Source organism: Podarcis tiliguerta, assembly GCF_965153285.1.
Source record: "Podarcis tiliguerta genome assembly, chromosome: 17".
Classification (NCBI taxonomy): domain Eukaryota; kingdom Metazoa; phylum Chordata; class Lepidosauria; order Squamata; family Lacertidae; genus Podarcis; species Podarcis tiliguerta.
Window position 1 is genome coordinate 20,821,956 of NC_139550.1, and position 18,473 is coordinate 20,840,428.

An 18,473-nucleotide genomic window follows, 5' to 3' on the forward strand; every position below is an offset into this window, starting at 1 on the left:
GGGTGTGGAAACATCCAAGATACAGAGTATACCTCTCTGCTCTATGCAGATAACAGGATATTGACATTAATGAAACAGAATAATCATGTAAACAAACTTCCACAATCACAAGTAGGAATTGGGTTAAAGATATACAGAGGCCACCAGATTTTATTATGGGGCTGACTGACCAGGACTCAGTAGCGAGACCTCCCATGAGGGATGGAAGCGGTGAAGAAAAGCAGCAATCAAAGCCAAGTTTAAATCAAACAGGAGAGTAGACTAGGTGCTGCAAGTAAGGAGAAGGAAAATGTACAGGCCTCAATACAAGGAAAGCAGACCGAACCTCCAACTAGCTTTAAGCTAGTTGCAAGAACTTTAAATCAAAGCCTCTTCTGGCAACAGCACCTATTAAAAGTTTCTGTAAGGAGACTAAATTCCTGCCTCAAGCACTAGGTGGCACTAATCCTACCTGGGTCTAGCAGGCCAGCATGGAAGATGTGAGGTTCTCACAACCGGGAAATTTAGTACAGTGGTGCCTCGCAAGACGAAAAGAATCCGTTCCGCCAGTCTCTTCGTCTTGCGGTTTTTTTCGTCTTGCAAAGCAAGCCCATTAGCGGATTAGCGCTATTAGCGGTTTAGCGGCTATTAGCGGCTATTAAAGCCTTAAGGGATTAGCGGATTAGCTGCTAAAAGGCTATTAGCGGCTATTAAAGGCTTAAGGGATTAGCGGATTAGCTGCTAAAAGGCTATTAGCGGCTTAGATCAGCTGATAAGCAACTTAGATCAGCTGTTAGGCGGCTTAGCCATCAGCTGTCAAGCGGCTTAGCTAACAGCTGTTAAGCGGCTTAGGGGCTTGGGAAAAAGGGGGGGAGGGGAAAAAAACCCCAGGAATCGCAAGACATTTTCGTCTTGCGAAGCAAGCCCATAGCAAATTCATTTTGCGAAGCACCTCCAAAACGGAAAACCCTTTCGTCTAGCGGGTTTTCCATCTTGCGAGGCATTCGTCTTGCGGGGCACCACTGTATAACAAAGCATAAAGAAAAGAATGACAAAGAGAAACACCGAAGTAGCTGACTATTATTTGTTCACAGTCGGTGGTAATGAAACCATAAATTTTGTGATCATAAAGTCTTCGTAAGAGTGTAACATCCTGGTATTTATAATTGACAAGTCCATTTTTAAAAAACACATTCTAATGGATAGCTTTGGTATTAATAATGTAATCTGACTTACCAACTTGGCTACTTTTCCATAGTCAATCCACCTGATCGTTGCAAAGTTCGTTGACTCGGCACAGTTGAAACCATGATTAAATCCCGCGTGGTAGCCATATGGGAAAGTGATCATAAACTCTCCTGCCTCCTGTGTTATCTAAAAAAAAAAGAAAAGACAATGAATAAAAATTGTCCAGGTGCTTCTTCCCCTAGATTTTCCATTTCACCTGTGGTCTTGAATGACCACATCTGCATGGGCCACATGGACTGATTATGTCGACTCAATGTTTCCTTAAAAAAAACAACCCGCCAGCCTCTACCCAAAGGTTTTCATGAGAGCTTTTTGGTTCATAGGAAATAAATTAGCCATTTTCACTTGTCCCGAAGAAGTACATACTCATACTCTGCATAAATGAATGAAATTGGCACAAATCAGTAGCAGTGGGAAATTGGGGGGGGGGGTGTCAAGAGCAGACAGGGTGGCCATGTGTCCTACTTCATGGAGATCAGCTCTCTACTTGAGGGTTGTTCAGTCCAATCTCTCATGCTCACCATTCTAAAAAAAGAAAACTCATAGGACAACTGGAAGAAAACACAGAATTCCTCAACATTGATGGAAGTTGGTAAAGTTTTCCATCCAAGATTTGCTTGGCCCCCTGTACCAAGAAACATCCAGCAATTTTCCCCCTGCCACACCTTGTATTCTAAAGACTGTTTAGTTTGCCATCAGGTAGTAAGATGTTACTGTTGTAGAAAGCCATAGAAAGCCATTAACCATTTGGCTGTTTCCTGAAGAGGACAACTAATAAAAGGCTGTGAGATGTTTTACTGACCTTCTTAAAGACAGCACCATTATACGTATAAATAAAACTAACATGGTGAGAACCGATTAAATATCTCCCTCCCTGAGCAAGACCGGGAATCAGGGAGAAAACAGTACTGCAGCAAAGCATAGCAACATAAAAAGTCAGTAAGTACAGGGTGGAACTACATCAACCATCAAATAAGATAGAATGAGCCATGGTTAAATTCACAAAACTAGCACAGAGACGCCAGGTAGCCCCCAAGATTGAGGTGACGTCACACAAGCACATGGCTGGCTCAAGATTGAGGGGGCCTGGCCCCCTTAAGACAAATATTGAGGGGGCTGATGTACCTTTGGCCCCTGAAAGCTGGTGCTCCTGTTTTAGCACACATTTAAGCAGCAGGCAAATTTCTCAACATTTGTCCATTTGTATTCACCTGTCAGTGCAAGCTGGATTTCGAAGGGGCAGAGGAACCAGAGACCAAATTGCAAACATGCACTGGATTATCGAGAAAGCTAGAGAGTTCCAGAAAGATATCTACTTCTGCTTCATTGACTATGCAAAAGCCATTGACTGTGTCAACCACAGCAAACTATGGCAAGTTCTTAAAGAAATGGGAGTCCCTGATCACCTCATCTGTCTCCTGAGAAATCTCTACATGGGACAAGAAGCTACAGTTAGAACTGGATATGGAACAACTGATTGGTTCAAAATTGGGAAAGGAATACGACAAGGCTGTATATTGTCTCCCTGCTTATTTAACTTATATGCAGAATTCATCATGCGAAAGGCTGGGCTGGATGAATCCCTAGCAGGAATTAAGATTGCCGGAAGAAATATCAACAACCTCAGATATGCAGATGACACAACCTTGATGGCAGAAAGTGAGGAGGAATTTAAAAACCTTTTATTGAGGGTGAAAGAGGGGAGCGCAAAATATGGTCTGAAGCTCAACATCAAAAAAACTAAGATCATGGCCACTGGGCCAATCACCTCCTGGCAAATAGAAGGGGAAGAAATGGAGGCAGTGAGAGATTTTACTTTCTTGGGCTCCATGATCACTGCAGATGGTGACAGCAGCCACGAAATTAAAAGACGCCTGATTCTTGGGAGAAAAGCAATGACAAACCTAGACAGCATCTTAAAAAGTAGAGACATCACCTTGCCAACAAAGGTCCGTATAGTAAAAGCTATGGTTTTCCCAGTAGTGATGTATGGAAGTGAGAGCTGGACCATAAAGAAGGCTGATCGCCGAAGAATTGATGCTTTGAATTATGGTGCTGGAGGAGACTCTTGAGAGTCCCGTGGACTGCAAGAAGATCAAACCTATCCATTCTGAAGGAAATCAGCCCTGAGTGCTCACTGGAAGGACAGATCCTGAAGCTGAGGCTCCAATACTTTGGCTACCTCATGAGAAGAGAAGACTCCCTGGAAAAGACCCTGGTGTTGGGAAAGATGGAGGGCACAAGGAGAAGGGGACGACAGAGGACGAGATGGTTGGACAGTGTTCTCGAAGCTACCAGCATGAATTTGACCAAACTGCGGGAGGCAGTGGAAGACAGGAGTTCCTGGCGTGCTCTGGTCCATGGGGTCACAAGGAGTTGGACACGACTAAACGACTAAACAACAACAACAAATTCATCTGACTTCTCTTTCTCCTTCCATTCCCCTCTCAAGCAACTTTTCCTTATGACTTTTCCATCCTCCCCCTGCCTGAGTTTATCACCTGCTGCACCTCAAGGAGATCTTACTATAGCAAGCCAATTTTGCACTGCATTATGGCTCTCTGATAAGTTTTCTGCCTGGTTTCCTAAAAAAAACAACCCAGTAGGTCCTGAGGAACCGTTTCTGAGCTCCAGGCTTAACCAATAAAGCACAATCCATCTGAGCTGTCTAGACAATATTCTTCCAGGACAAATACTTAGCCACTCTTACAGTAAAACTGTCTTAAGAATTAACTTTTGCATTTACCAGTATTACCATTGCAAAACATGCTTTTGCCTGAAGGCATCTATTTGAGACCCTACTAATGATATAACTGCCATGCCAGTGGCTGAAATTAGAAACTACAAAAGAATCATTTCACAGCATTGTAGCTCCAAACAAAAGTATGTTATAGTTTCAGAAATGTTTTATTTAATGGAAGACTTAACTTTTCCTAAAGGAGTACAATTTTTGCAGTCAGCAGAAGGGTACAAGGAGTGGAAGTGCAAGATATGGGGAATGTGGAACTTTATGTAATGAATTCTTGCTCACCACTGCATTGAAATTCCTTTTACTTTGATATATTTTTTTGTCACAAGACAATGGAAAGACACAGAAGTTGGAAGAATTAACAGGAGATCACCTAGGCACTCAAACTATGGAGTTTTTCAACAAAGCACATAGCACAGTAAAAAAAGAAAAAGGCTGTAGGACAACTCAGGCACTGCTCCAAATACTAAATACAAGTTCTTGGAGAGACACAATTTCATTGACATAATAGCATTTGTGTTGGAAGGAAGCAAATGCCCCTTGGGGGCAGCTGTCTGAAAGGCCAGGATTCCATAAAATACCCATAAGCTAAACTGATTTAATCTCATGAAGTGTCCAGAGGGGGGAAAAAGATTTAGCAACTTCATTTCAGCAGCTCCTCTTATACTCAGGAATTATTTGTTTTCTCGATATCCAATCCAGATCTGCTTTGCCACAGCTTGAAGCCACTGCTTCTTCCCCCAATTTCTCCATAGTAACTTTTTCTTTCAAACCAAGCAGTTCAGTTTTCATTGCTTTTTCCTGGGTGAGGGCAGCGGTGACATACTGAGCTGGATCAAAAGAGGCCATTACTTAATTGCTTACCTAGAGCTTTCAAGAATTTGGTGTAAATAGACAATGCTGCTTCTAGCAGAGGAACCCAACTCAGTCTACCTGTACCTGCTGGGTAAACTGAAATGGTTAAGTGGTCTAAGGCAGCTGATAGCACAAGCTGTTTATGCTGCCTCTAGCCACCATCCTGAAGGTGCATCTGGTAACCAGCCCCCACAGCTTGTGTGGCTGAATCCTCAATAAAATAGGTCCCCTATGTAGCCCAGTCACTTACCTCCTTCAAGTTATGTCCTTTGCCCAATTCCTAAGCACCAACTTTCACATTATACATAACAAAACAACGCAGTCACTTGAAAAACAACAACTGCTATATAGATTAGATAAAACTCATGCTCCCCATTTGTTAATCTTGAGATCTGGTGCAATTAAGTCCTAACTCCTTGAACCGGCAACCAACCAGAGTCCTCAGCAAATTCAAAAAGCTTTTATTATAGAAGTGTTAAAATTCTTTACAGAGCTACCATAAACATGCAATAGCATAGTTCATATTAAAATGTATGTACAGAGGAACTTACGATCTTCATTTTTTAAAAAAATTCTTTTTATTGAGTTTCTCTTAAAAAAACCAAAAGGAAAAAAAAAAACAAGTCAACAAATTCAAAAGAAATATCCATACATAGCACAAAAATAACATCCATTACAGTTCTTTGTCTTCTTCCTTGAATCTTTATATCTTTAGATATTTAAACCTTTCCTCTACACACCCATTGACCTCCTTCCCTCCCGATTTCGGGCTTCTTAATAAAAATTATTTCTTTTTTCTGCAGCTATTAATTGTTAATGGTTTACGCGTCGTAAGACTTATATCAAACCTGCTATTTTAGGTCTCTATAGTTTCCTTCAATGTATACCATAAATTTATTCCAGTCACTAATAAACTTTGTATTTTTTTGGTTTCTGATTTTTTGTGTCATTTTTGCTAAATCAACATATTCATATAATTTTGTTTGCCAATCTCTGATCGTTGGGGTATTTGGACTTTTCCAATTTTGTGCAATTAATATTCTAGCGTGGCATATTGGAATAATGTCTTATCTTCTTTTTTTATTTCATCCCCAATTATTCCTAATAAGAAGGCCTCTGGTCTTTTAGGGAAGGTATATTTAAATATTTTTTTTAACTCATTATAAATAAGTTCCCAGAACTTCTTCATTATTTCGCACGTCCACCACATATGGTAGAAATTGCCTTCTTTGATTTTACACTTCCAGCAAGCCTTATTTCTTGTTTTGTACATTTTCCCTAGTTTTGCCGGTGTGATGTACCACCTATACATCATTTTTTCCAAATTTTCTCTGAGTAAGACACATGCCGTGAATTTCATTCCACTAGTCCATAATTTCAACCACTTATCATATTCTATATTGTATCCCAAGTCCATTGCCCATTTTGTCATGACCTCCTTTATTTCTTCATCTTTAGTGTCCCAATCTAATAATATGCTATACATTTTAGATAATAACTTGGATTTACCTACAATTATTTCTATCTGGAATTTAGATTTTTTCTCGTTTATCCCTACTTTTTTGTCTTCCTTCCATACTGCGTTTATTTGATGAAATTGCAGCCAGCCTGTTAATTTGTCTTTCAACTCCTCATATGTTCTCAATTTCCATCCACTCTCTGATCTTATCAGTAGGTCTTCATATGTCAGTCTTTCTCCTTCCATATTTGCTTTTTTGGTTGTTAAAATATCAATTGGTGATAACCACCAGGGTGTTTTCCATTCCAGAAGTTTTTTATTTTTCTCCCAAACTTCATATAGTGGCCTCTAATAATGTGGTTTGAAAAACCTTTATGTACCTTTTCTTTATTTAGCCACAAATAGGCATGCCAACCGAATCTGTTGTTGAAGCCTTCTAAGTCTAACAGATCGGTGTCTTCCAAATTAATCCAATCTCTGATCCAGCAGAGGCAGGAGGCCTCAAAGTATAATTTCAGATTGGGTACCGAGAATCCCCCTCTTTCTTTCCGATCTGTAAGTAATTTGAATCTAATTCTCGGTCTTTTCCCTTGCCATATAAATTTCGAAAGAGTTTTTTGCCAATCTTTAAACATTGAGGAACCTCTAATCACTGGGATGTTTTGGAACAAAAATATCATTCTTGGGAGTATGTTCATTTTTATTGCCGCCATTCTTCCCGCCCACGAAAGTTTTACTCTGTTCCACGTATCTAGATCTTTTTTAATCTCCTTCCATGTTGTGGAATAATTATCCTGAATTAAATTTATGTTTTTTTGTGGTTAGCCAAATTCCCAAATATTTTAATATTTGCCACCTTGATTCCATTCTGTATCTCCAGTTTTTCTCTTTCATCTGTTCCCAAATTTTTAGTCAACATTTTTGTCTTTAATTTGTTTAATTTAAAACCGGATAGTTTGCCATATTCTTCTAATATCTCAAAGGCCTTACTAACACTTTTCTGCAGTTCTTCTAGGGATAGCACCGGATCATCTGCGTACGCTTTTAGTTTGTATTCCTTCGTTCCAACTTTGATCCCTCGAATCTCTGGTGTTGCTCTTATTTTGTTCGTAATTACCTCTAATACCATAATGTATAAAAGCGGGGATAGAGGGCATCCCTGTCTTGTTCCTTTTTCAATTTTGAATGAATTTGTTAGATTATTGTTTATGATCAGTTTAGCAGATTGGTTCGATTAAATCAATTTTATTCCTTCCATAAATTCGCCCTCTAGCCCTGCTTTCTCAATACTTTTTAATAAGAACAGCCATGAGACGTTGTCAAATGCCTTCTCTGCATCGATGAAAATCAGCGCCGCAGGTACCTAATTCTTACACTCCAGATATTCAATGATGTTTATGATATGCCTTACATTGTCTTTGAGTAACCTATTTGGGAGGAATCCTGCTTGATCTTTATGTATTAAATTTACTAGGCATTTTTTGAGTCTGTTTGCCATCACCTCTGCGAAAATGTTATAATCGTTGTTTAATAGTGATATAGGTCTATAGTTTTTGATATTTAATTTATCCGTGTCCGGTTTAGGGATCATCGTAATGTGGGCCTCTTCCCATGTCTCTGGTATCCTACCTCCTCTTAATATATTGTTTATGATGTCACATAGCACTGGCGTTCGTTGGTTTTCTAATACTTTATAATATTTAGCTGACAGTCCATCCGGTCCCGGGGCTTTCCCTGGTTTCATCTTCCTTATCACATCCTGGATCTCTTCTGCTTTTATAGGTTTATTTAATTGAGTTCTTTCTTCCTCTGTTATGGTCTTCCCACTGTAGTCTTCTAAATATTCTTCTATCCGGGTTATCTCTTCGTCTTCCTTTTTGTACAATTTCTCATAAAATTTGAGGAAATTTTCCTTTATTTCTTTTGGATCTTCTATCAATTGTTCCTCTATTTTTATCTTATTTATTACATTTTGTTTTTGCCTTTTTCGCAGTTGCCAAGCTAATAGTTTACATGTTTTGTTAGCTGAGTCAAAATATTTTTGTTTCATTAACTTAATTTTCCATTCAATTTCTTGACTTGTTAGCATTGAATACTGTGTTTGTAACATTTTTATTATTTGTATGTCTTGTTCATCTTTCGGGTTTGTTATTAATTTTTTCTCACATTCTCTTAGCTGACTAAGGATTTCCTCTTTCTTTTGTTCTCTTACTTTCCTCTTATTGCTATTTGGCTGAATAAGAAACCCTCTTGGGACCGCCTTGCTGGCATCCCAGACTACATCTATACTTGTTTCTTTATTGAGATTCAGACTGAAATAGTCTTTTAAAGTGGCTTTGGCCTTTTCAATAACATCTTCACTCTCTAATAAATATTCATTCATTCTCCATCCGAACCCGCCCTGTGATACACCTTTTATTTTGAAAACTATTGAATTATGATCAGAGAGGGTTCTAGGTTGGATTTCACACTTTGAAGTTCTTAATGTGAGTTCTCTTGAGACCCAGATTTGATCAATTGATCAGATCAGATCTGATCGGAACTTACGATCTTCAAACAAAAACATCTTGGAGGTTCCAGGCCACAGAGAGGTTAGGCTGGCCTCAACCAGAGCCAGGGCTTTTTCGGCAGTAGCTCCGATCTGGTGGGACGCTCTGTCACAAGAGACTAGGGGCCTGCGGGACTTGACATCTTTCCGCAGGGCCTACAAGACAGAGCTGTTCCACCAAGCCTTTGGCCAGGGCACAGCCTGACTCCCTCCTTTGGCAATCTTCACAGAACTCTAGCCCAATGGTTGCCATCAATTTGATTTGAATTAATTTTATAATTAAATTATTTTAGAGTGTTGTATTATTTTATTGTTGTTAGCTGCCCTGAGACCAGCTTCGGCTGGGGAGGGCGGGATATAAATAAAAATTATTATTATTATTATTATTATTATTATTATTATTATTATTATTATTATTATTATGCCACAGCATAAACATTGCTTTTTGTTAGCTCCTGAGAGACTGGAGAGGCAAAAAAAAAAAAAAAACCAAGATCAGCAAGTTTCTGAACTTGCAGATTATGTACACAAGATGCGAGATTTGTGAATGTTTAGATATAATCAGAGGGGAAGTACTATAATTCTAGGTTTGTACTCTATGTGATGCATTTGTGTGCGCACACAAAAATATGGGCACAAGGCAATTAAATAGCCTATTACTCTATCTTTTCCATAGACATATGTAATGCTACCTTATAGTTCCATTACGAATTGGTAGTAATTGTGTACTGTATCGAAGCATAAGCACATAAATATGGGAGTATGCACACAGGTGCACATGCTGAGATTGTGATTGGAGTTTTTTAAGAGTCTGGTGTGAGTGCATATAAGTATGAACATTTTCTGTGCCAGCAATTCCCAAATTTATCTTGTCACTCACCCCCACTGATGACAGTTTAGCAGGTGTGCTATTGCAACAACCAGCAGTTCAGCTGTCACCTGGTAGGCGTAGGCTGGCTTATCAGTGTTTAGCACGTTTCCAGTTCTATCACTCCAAGCCACAAGAGATCACAGCCTGATTCTCTCTATTCACATTCTCACAGAAGCCTATTAATTAGAACTACAGTAGGGTATAGACTGCTCTCTGGTGGTACAAGGTGACATAATATTTAGCTATCCAAAATGTTTAAATGGAAACTGAAAAGTTCCTAGCCCTAGGATACAGCTGTATGAAGGACAATATACAAATGCCTTAAGCGCATAAAAGTAGAAGCGGAATGAAACTTTGTGTGCTGAAAACCCATTGTCTCCTGCAAAAATGAGTCTGAAGAGGTTAAACAGAAATCCTCCTGCCTATGCTACTTGACAGCCTTGCTGTATTTCCATGCTAGAAGATGCCCTGCTCTGACTTTGTGAAATACAAAATGAAAGCTATAAACTGCAGGATTTTATTTTGTATGTGCAGTATGGAGAAATTTAGTAGTTGACACATATAATACAAATAAAGCAACTGCCTGTTCATAAGCTGAGATGCCATTACAAAGAATAAAAGGATGTGCACATTTATACTTTAGTCACTTTCCTCGGCTATGTGCATAATGTGCTAGACGTAGCATAACCAAGGATCCTTTCTGACCCACTCCCATTTGTCAATTAAAGTCCTTCATGAACTAAATGGGGTGGTTTAAGAATGTCTTTGTCTCCATTTATCCTGAACATTGCTGCCTGTGTACTTCAGCCTGCGGAAGACTCCCACATAACTTATTCACATAGAGAATTCTGTTATTTCTGTGAAGCTGTTCTTTCTGCAACTGCTGTCCTTATTTAGAAAGTATATTAGACAGGCATCACTGTTTAACTTGAATCTTTCTAGCTTCCTTCGACTTGAATTAGAAGCCTAGAGTTGAGCAATGAACTTCACTTGAAGAGGATGTTACTCAAAGGCTTAGGTCCTCAAGCTATGTGGTTTTTTGAAGGTATCCTACTTTGAGGTCTGACCCGCTCAGGAATGTTGCAGATCTGGATTCCATGTTCCAGAAGATGCCACCACATGTCCAATGGGATGATGTGGTGGTTGCAGCCATTGATCACTTAAGAGGCAAACACCACTCAGCCTGTTCTATCTCGTAAGAAAGCTGGAGCAAGTGGTCCTTTGCTATACATACTATAGCCTTTAAAAACCAGTGAGAGTTCACCATACTCATTTCCATGTCTGAAATGTTCATTGTTCATATTAATAATAAGTTTTTTGGGACGCGGGTGGCGCTGTGGGTTAAAGCCTCAGCGCCTAGGGCTTGCCGATCGAAAGGTCGGTGGTTCGAATCCCCGTGGAGGGGTGCGCTCCCGCTGTTCGGTCCCAGCGCCTGCCAACCTAGCAGTTCGAAAGCACTCTCGGGTGCAAGTAGATAAATAGGGACCGCTTACTAGCGGGAAGGTAAACGGCGTTTCCGTGTGCGGCTCTGGCTCGCCAGAGTAGCGATGTCACGCTGGCCACGTGACCCGGAAGTGTCTTCGGACAGCGCTGGCCCCCGGCCTCTTGAGTGAGATGGGCGCACAACCCTAGAGTCTGGCAAGACTGGCCCGTACGGGCAGGGGTACCTTTACCTTTACCTTTTATAATAAGTTTAGAGGCAAGAAAACTATTTACACAATCGGAGCACCATCATCCTTTTTAGTTTTTTAACCCTACTGAACAACATTGGAACTGTTTTTGTAGACGAGACACAGTCTTCCTCCTACCCTCTCACATCAACCGCCAAGTAGGGAAAGCTTAAAACGGATATTTTAGAAATGTGGGGGAGAAATCTGGAGAAGGCATTAATTCTTTAGAGATTCCAGATCTCTGAATAGCACACAGATACTCCACATAAGGTGGAGTTGAGCAAAATCTGTACCAAGCTAAAATTTCAGCCAACTTGCTGAAAGCTTTCTTGGCGAATCGTGATCCTACTGCGAAAACGCTGCAGCTCTCTAGCAACTAAAACAGTTTATCAAGTGGGCAGCAAAACATCAAGAGAACAGGAACATTTGACATAGCTTTTGGAAGCAGCTACATATTTAATCCTCATGACAAAAAAAAAAATCAAAAGTCATCTCCCTCTTTTCACCTATTTTATATTGAGATGGAATTCGTCTTCTGAGAGCCCACTACTGTTTGAATATTCAGCAAGAGATGAAATCTGGATAGCAAAGTTTGTGGCAGTGGTCTGCCACAGCCAAGGCAACAGTCAAGCAGGCCATTTGGAAAGAATTCTTTGGAGAGAATGCAAGATATAAACGTAAGTAATGAAATGAAATATAAAGTGTGGGATTCTCACTAAACACTCAGAAGCATGTATAGTCATCCATGGAGGAATACAGTGATGAAGGGACACATCCCTTCTTCCTTCCATGCTTCTCTCATCTCACTCAATACTTGGCTGTCATGGTTTCTCCAGTGAGACTTAACTTTCTTGCTTAACTTGTGCACCTTAGCTGAAGTTTATGTCCAAATAAATTACCTATATATAACTATTCCAACTTTGATGCAATAGCTTAAAGACACCAAGGTTTAAAAAAAACTCACTTTGTCAAATGGAATTCCGTATTTTTTCAGTATCGATGGAGAAATTAACGTCATCTTATGGCGCAGGAAAGCATCACATCCTTGAGAGCTGCTTGGGAAGAATCCTAGAAAAGCACAAATAAACAGAGAATTGTACCAATCACAGTGAGAACATTTTAATTACGTGCTGTATTCACCATATATGGTTCAATTCCACTGTCGCCAGGTTCTGTGTTTCCCTGCCCCACCTTCCCTACAGTTAAAAAGGCAGAACAGCAAGTTAGATAATCTGGTGACATTCTGACACAGGTTAAGTGATGCTACAGTTTACAGGGGTGAAGAGGAGAACTGAACATGGGGATTCCATTTTCAGAAGCAGCCCTGGGTCCCATATAATATACATTTCTTCCCTGAACTAGACCTAGCATTTAAATAGTAAGTCAGATATGCTAAATGACCAAGCCCTTCTGTCGATCTGAGAAATACTTTAACAGACCAAACTCTGGCCCAGCAGCCTTGCAGTCCACTGTCTTCTCTGACAGGAGCCTGCAGTACAATGAAGGGTCTTGCGCAGTTGGTGAGGTAGCAGAGCTAAGGATTCTGGTCCTCCATAAAAGGAATCTGAATCCCAAGTTTCAGACATCAAGTCCTCTTTCCTCTGTCAGAGTTTCCCAGTGGAAGGAACTTGTGAATAGCTTTGTGTCTGCAGGATCCCTGAGGCAGAATCTTGCAAACTGGGGAACAGGTAGCCATGACAACTAGGGACTGGGACATGACAGATGCAGGACACTCTACCAGACAGTCTTTTACATTCATAACACTGATCCACATGCAGACTGATTTATCTGCATCAGGGCATTCGGTTGGGCAATCCTATGCCCGATCAGTGCTTTTATCCAAATTGTTCTCCAAGGTAGCACTTACTGTAACAACTTCATGGTGAATACTGGCCCCTATTTTTCTAGAAAAAAAGTGCTGTCCCCAATTATTGTCTTTTCAGCTGAACTGTGAAGGTTCTAGATGTGTAAATGGGTGCCGGGTTGTAGTCTTATAATACAAGCATTTAAGACAGCCAAACCATTGCTTCGTTTGCCTAGTAGTCTCCTGTACAGTGCTACTTGTTTTAGGAAACAATACCATTAAAAATTGTATCTTTAAATGCAGGAATGTGAAAGCTATCCCTTAGCAATATACGTCAGATGAACTCATCACACTTTTTAAAAAAAATCTGTACATTTGTGCTGCATTAAATAAATTAAATTTTAAATTAAAATCAATGAAGAAAGAAGAGTCTATTTAAATCTCCTTCTATATGGATTTGTAATCAGGGCCTGAACAAATGTGGTGACTGGTCATAAGTTAATTTAAATTGGAAACCCACTGGAGTAAGGTAATGCACAGTATATTAAGCCCAGCATATCAGTTTAGAATGTATATTTACAATGACCCTGGAAAATTATGCTCTATATCATCTCAGCAGGAGGGGGGCAGGAACACGCACACACAATGCAAGAGACATGCTTTGAAAGCCAATCTTCTATGAATATGTTGAACAGGTTTTACTATTAAATCCAATACTATCTTTGCACAAAATCCATACCCCCAGCATTTAACAGATGAATATAAGAATATGCTCGTGCATAAATAACTGGGTGGGCAGGTCCATATATGAGCAATAGCAGACAGAAGGCACACTCAGAGAAGGTATTCAAGACCAGAGGAAGGTGGAATCAACCATTAACCACCTTGACAAGATAAATAGTGTAATTATTCCACATTAAAGTGATCTCAGCTACATAGCCTATGGTTGCAGCCTCTGCCTGATCCTCCAAAAGCTGGGCTATCCTATTAAAGGGATCCGAGGGGAGTTGCCTATGTACTTATGCCTGGATGGGAGCCAGGGCTGATGGGACAGTGATCCCTGCAGGGGTCACCCTATCTGATATAAGTCTTAGGAACCCATGCTTATGGACTGACCTATGGCATCACTTCCAGCAGGTGGGCTGGAATAATTTGATTGCCCCGTGCCCAACCCTAACCTCTGTCACCTGTAATCAATAAAGCTGTGGCCTGTTTCAATCCAAATCAGTCTACATTGTCCTTCCATTCTTTTGAGGGTTGGAGACAGAGGTGCATGACACCTGGGCCGGCAACCTATATTTCAGATTGTTCAATATTCCCAGTTCATCACAGATCTCAGTCTTGCAGGATCCATGATAAGAAAAATAAAGCTTTGTTATAAGCTTATATTCTTAGAACCACCCTCATTGTTCCAAGTCACTGTTCAGACCTAGGAACAAATGGTTTGTTAAAAAGGAACATCAGAATTACGAATTATAATGGTATTGTTAAGGACTGCCTGATTCCTTATGCTCCTACCCGATCGCCGAGATCTTCAGGAGTTCAGGCTTTAACAGGGACCAAGGCTTTAGCTTGCCATGCCTTACCCAGTTAAAGGAAATCCAGCAGTCATTATTCCTGCTTTATTTTAGACATCTTTGGGACAGGCCTTTGGAAACTGATTTTTCTTTTACCAAACCGTTTTATCAACATGTTACTGATTCTCTTACCAATGTAACTGTTGCTATATTATGTTTTTATGTTGTATGCTATCTTGTTATATGTCCTATGAGGGTGTGGCTTCATTTGTGCCCTTAAATCTTAAAGGAGGCTTTAAAATGGCTCAGGGGGACCACTGTTCTATACAAGGAAAAAGAAATCAATTGCCTGTACAAAAAGGACTCTCTGAACCATAAGTAGTTCTGTGTGTGCACACATCCAATTCAATCTGTCCCCAAGATCAATACAGGAAGCAGAGGGTTAACTGCCACTGCAAAAAAAACAAAAAAACAACCTGGCTCGAATCTTCTTCTGCTTTCCATGTCCCATCCCTACAAATTTCAGTTTAAACACTACAGCTAACAGCTTGTTTTTCTTTCATTCTGATGCTTTTGGCTCTGGGCTCCCTTATAGAGAAGGGCAGGAAACAAATGTTCACCTGCACTGGCCTAAGGAATGAAAGGAGAGCATGCACCCAGTTCAAATCTTACCTCTTCCACTGGCTGCATTCACAAGTTCAAATCCTGATTTATTAGTTAGGATATGCATGAACTTAACGCATTTGCATGCAGCCCCTTCCCAGCTCTACTCCCCAATTCACACAGATTGAAACAAATCAGAAAGCCGCAGTGCTATTATATCCTAGTATCCTGTTTTGCACATATTGAGCCTTTAATTTCAATATGGGGGGGGGGGGCTCATATTCACCCTTTACAGGACCTGAGGAGCACAGAAGCATTATTTAGCACATATGAACTCGGCATATATTGTAACCAGCTCTACAACCTCAGCACTGAAATATTTCTGAGAAAATGGTGGGTTGAGATAACAGGAGAGATGTCATCACAACAATGATGAGAGAACAATGAAGTCTGATCGAATTCTCTGGAGCCTGTGAGGACTAATTATTGTGTCAAATTTTATTAAAATTCAGAGCTAATTAATTTTCCACACACTTCTTTAATCTTCGGAATCATCAAATCAAAAGGTCCTCTTTAAAAATAATCAAAAGCAGCTCCCCAAATGCAGAGTTTTGTTTCTCAACTGCTGGAGAAGCTGTTGGTGCACAATTTAGATAAATAATCATCGGCCTCAGGACATATATTTCATTTCTCCCAGTAGTATCATTACAACATAATAAAAATCGCCATCATGATTTATAAAGCCTCAATTCCTCTTGCTATATATACCTTATTAAGTCATTTAAAGTGTATAAAACATGTTTTCCGAAAGAGGCAATTTAAGAGACAGAAATAAATTAGTACTAGGAACAAACTGAAACCTCTTTAGAGTAAATCAGTATAGATTTAAAGAAGAAATAAATTGGCACATAAGAAATTTGATTTCTTGGATGAGTCAGTTCAGCTCCCAGACCCACTACAGCAAAGTCAGAACATTTCAATCCACGTAATGGGAAGCAATGGGCAGCGACTGCACACAAAAAGCCCCAAAGCATGGAGATCATAGCCTGAAGATGTTGAAAAATTATTCTGTCACTTCATAGGCAGCTAAAGCCAAGAAGTAAATTTACTGCTGTACTCCCAAAGAGCTTGGCACATTATAAAACATCCATGCATTTTCAAATATATACAATAAAATTCTGCATCCACCCTAACTTTACCCCAAATATTCTGATGCAGCTTTTAATATCCATTCTGAAGCTTGAAAAAGTGACTCACAAGGCAAGTTCAGTTGTTCAAAGATATGACAGACAAAGAGAGACCACAATAAGCAAATTTAATTTTCACTGTAATAAATAGGCCGTCTTTACATTTTAATCTGCCAGCACCTTACCTCTGCCACAGCATCTTATTCTTGACAAACTGAGCAAATCTATATGGCCATGCCAGGGAAAACCACTGTCCTGAGTAGGGATGAGTGGACCTGTCAATTTTGGTTTCTCTCTCTACTTTTTCCAATATTAATTTCAGTTCTCCACATCTCCGTGTCAATTTGTGATTTTTTAGATATAGAACATTTAAAACAATGAAGAAACAACATAGTGAACTGGTTGAAACAGCAGTATATGATAAAGGGATAACAAACCAGAAACGGGAGCTGGGGAAGCCCGGGAGGGATGGGGATGAAGAATTGTAACATGTATGTTATTGATATTAGATGTTTGTTAAAATAGAAAAGCAAGTTAATTAAAAGTTATTAAAAAGAAAAAAGAAACAAACACTGGTACCTAGAACCTGTGGGTGGGCAACCTATAGTAAAGGTAAAGGGACCCCTGACCATTAGGTCCAGTCATGACCAACTCTGGGGTCGCGGCGCTCATCTCACTTTATTGGCCGAGGGAGCCAGCATACAGCTTCCGGGTCATGTGGCCAGCATGACTAAGCCACTTCTGGCGAACCAGAGCAGTGCACGGAAACGCCGTTTACCTTCCCGCCGGAGCGGTACCTATTTATCTACTTGCACTTTGACGTGCTTTCAAACTGCTAGGTGGGCAGGAGCAGGGACCGCGCAACAGGAGCTCACCCCGTTGCAGGGATTGGAACCGCCAACCTTCTGATCAGCAAGTCCTAGGCTCTTGGGTTTAACCCACAGTGCCACCCACGTCTCACGGGGCAACCTATAGCCCTTGCCTAATTTCATGAAAAAAGGAGGAGACAAAAATAAAAAGGAGGTGGCAGAAAGAAAGGAAAGGAGGTGGCACATCCCTGATTTGTGGACCCCAAAACGTTACCCCCAAAAGTATGTGTCCCTCAACAGAGAAAAGGTTGCCCCTACCTTAATTCAAACACAACTGTATGGCAGATCTACAGACTGGAGTTCCATTTCTCAACTATCATTCACTGACTATATATCATAGCATATATAATATGAACTTTGTTTCAGTTTCAACTCTGTTGGACATAACTGAACACCATAAACAAATGCCTCTCAGAAAGACATGATACAGTAAATGAATCTAGATTCAGGTAGGTAGCCATGTTGGTCTGACGCAATTGAAATAAATTTAAAAAATAAAAAAATTGTCCTTAGAGACCAACTAAGTTTGTTCTGGGTATAAGCTTTCGTGTGCATGCACACTTCTTCAGATACCCTGAAACAGAAGAAACCAGACCCTTATATATGGTGGGAGGGTGGGGTGGGGTTTTTCTCAGGAGGGTAGTAGGAGATGGGTGATTGATATGAATGCAAGTCATTTATAATTTGTTGCTGTTACTTTTATTTTCCTCTGTATTTTCAAGCCAACATTGTCAAATACCTTAAGAATTCTGTGATGTTATAGAGCAACATAACTAGTTTCAAAATTGCAATAACAGCTCACTTGAGATTTTTATTACATTTGTGTCTGCGTAAAATTGAAAGAACTACATAAATGAGAAAGCACCTGAAGGGCAAAATCAAACTGCTGCCTTTATTAGATGCAAGTCTAATGTCTTTCAGATAAAATATTTGTAGGTGCCATAGTCAATCAAGTTTTCAATGGATTCCAAAGATGAAAGCATTCATGCATAAAAGGCAATGTGATAATTATGATAGGCAGACAAGATAATGGAAAAAATCCTAGCCTTCCTTTAATTTTATGTATCAAGTACAGACTTGACCTAGATAACCTGCAATGCTTCACCACATTTAC

General features: G+C 40.0%; 1 protein-coding gene across 8 annotated transcripts in view; it reads right to left on the bottom strand.

Moving 5' to 3' along the window:
- Positions 1-18,473, bottom strand: part of KDM4C (lysine demethylase 4C) — a gene marked incomplete at its 5' end in the record, with an annotated part of 192,254 nt that overhangs the window by 141,045 nt on the left and 32,736 nt on the right. For all 8 annotated transcript variants that reach the window (XM_083419596.1, XM_083419593.1, XM_083419597.1 and 5 more), the window contains 2 exons: positions 1,216-1,353; positions 12,344-12,447. In XM_083419596.1, the coding sequence (XP_083275722.1) occupies positions 1,216-1,353; positions 12,344-12,447 (242 nt within the window). The remainder of the gene's footprint in view (positions 1-1,215; positions 1,354-12,343; positions 12,448-18,473) is intronic.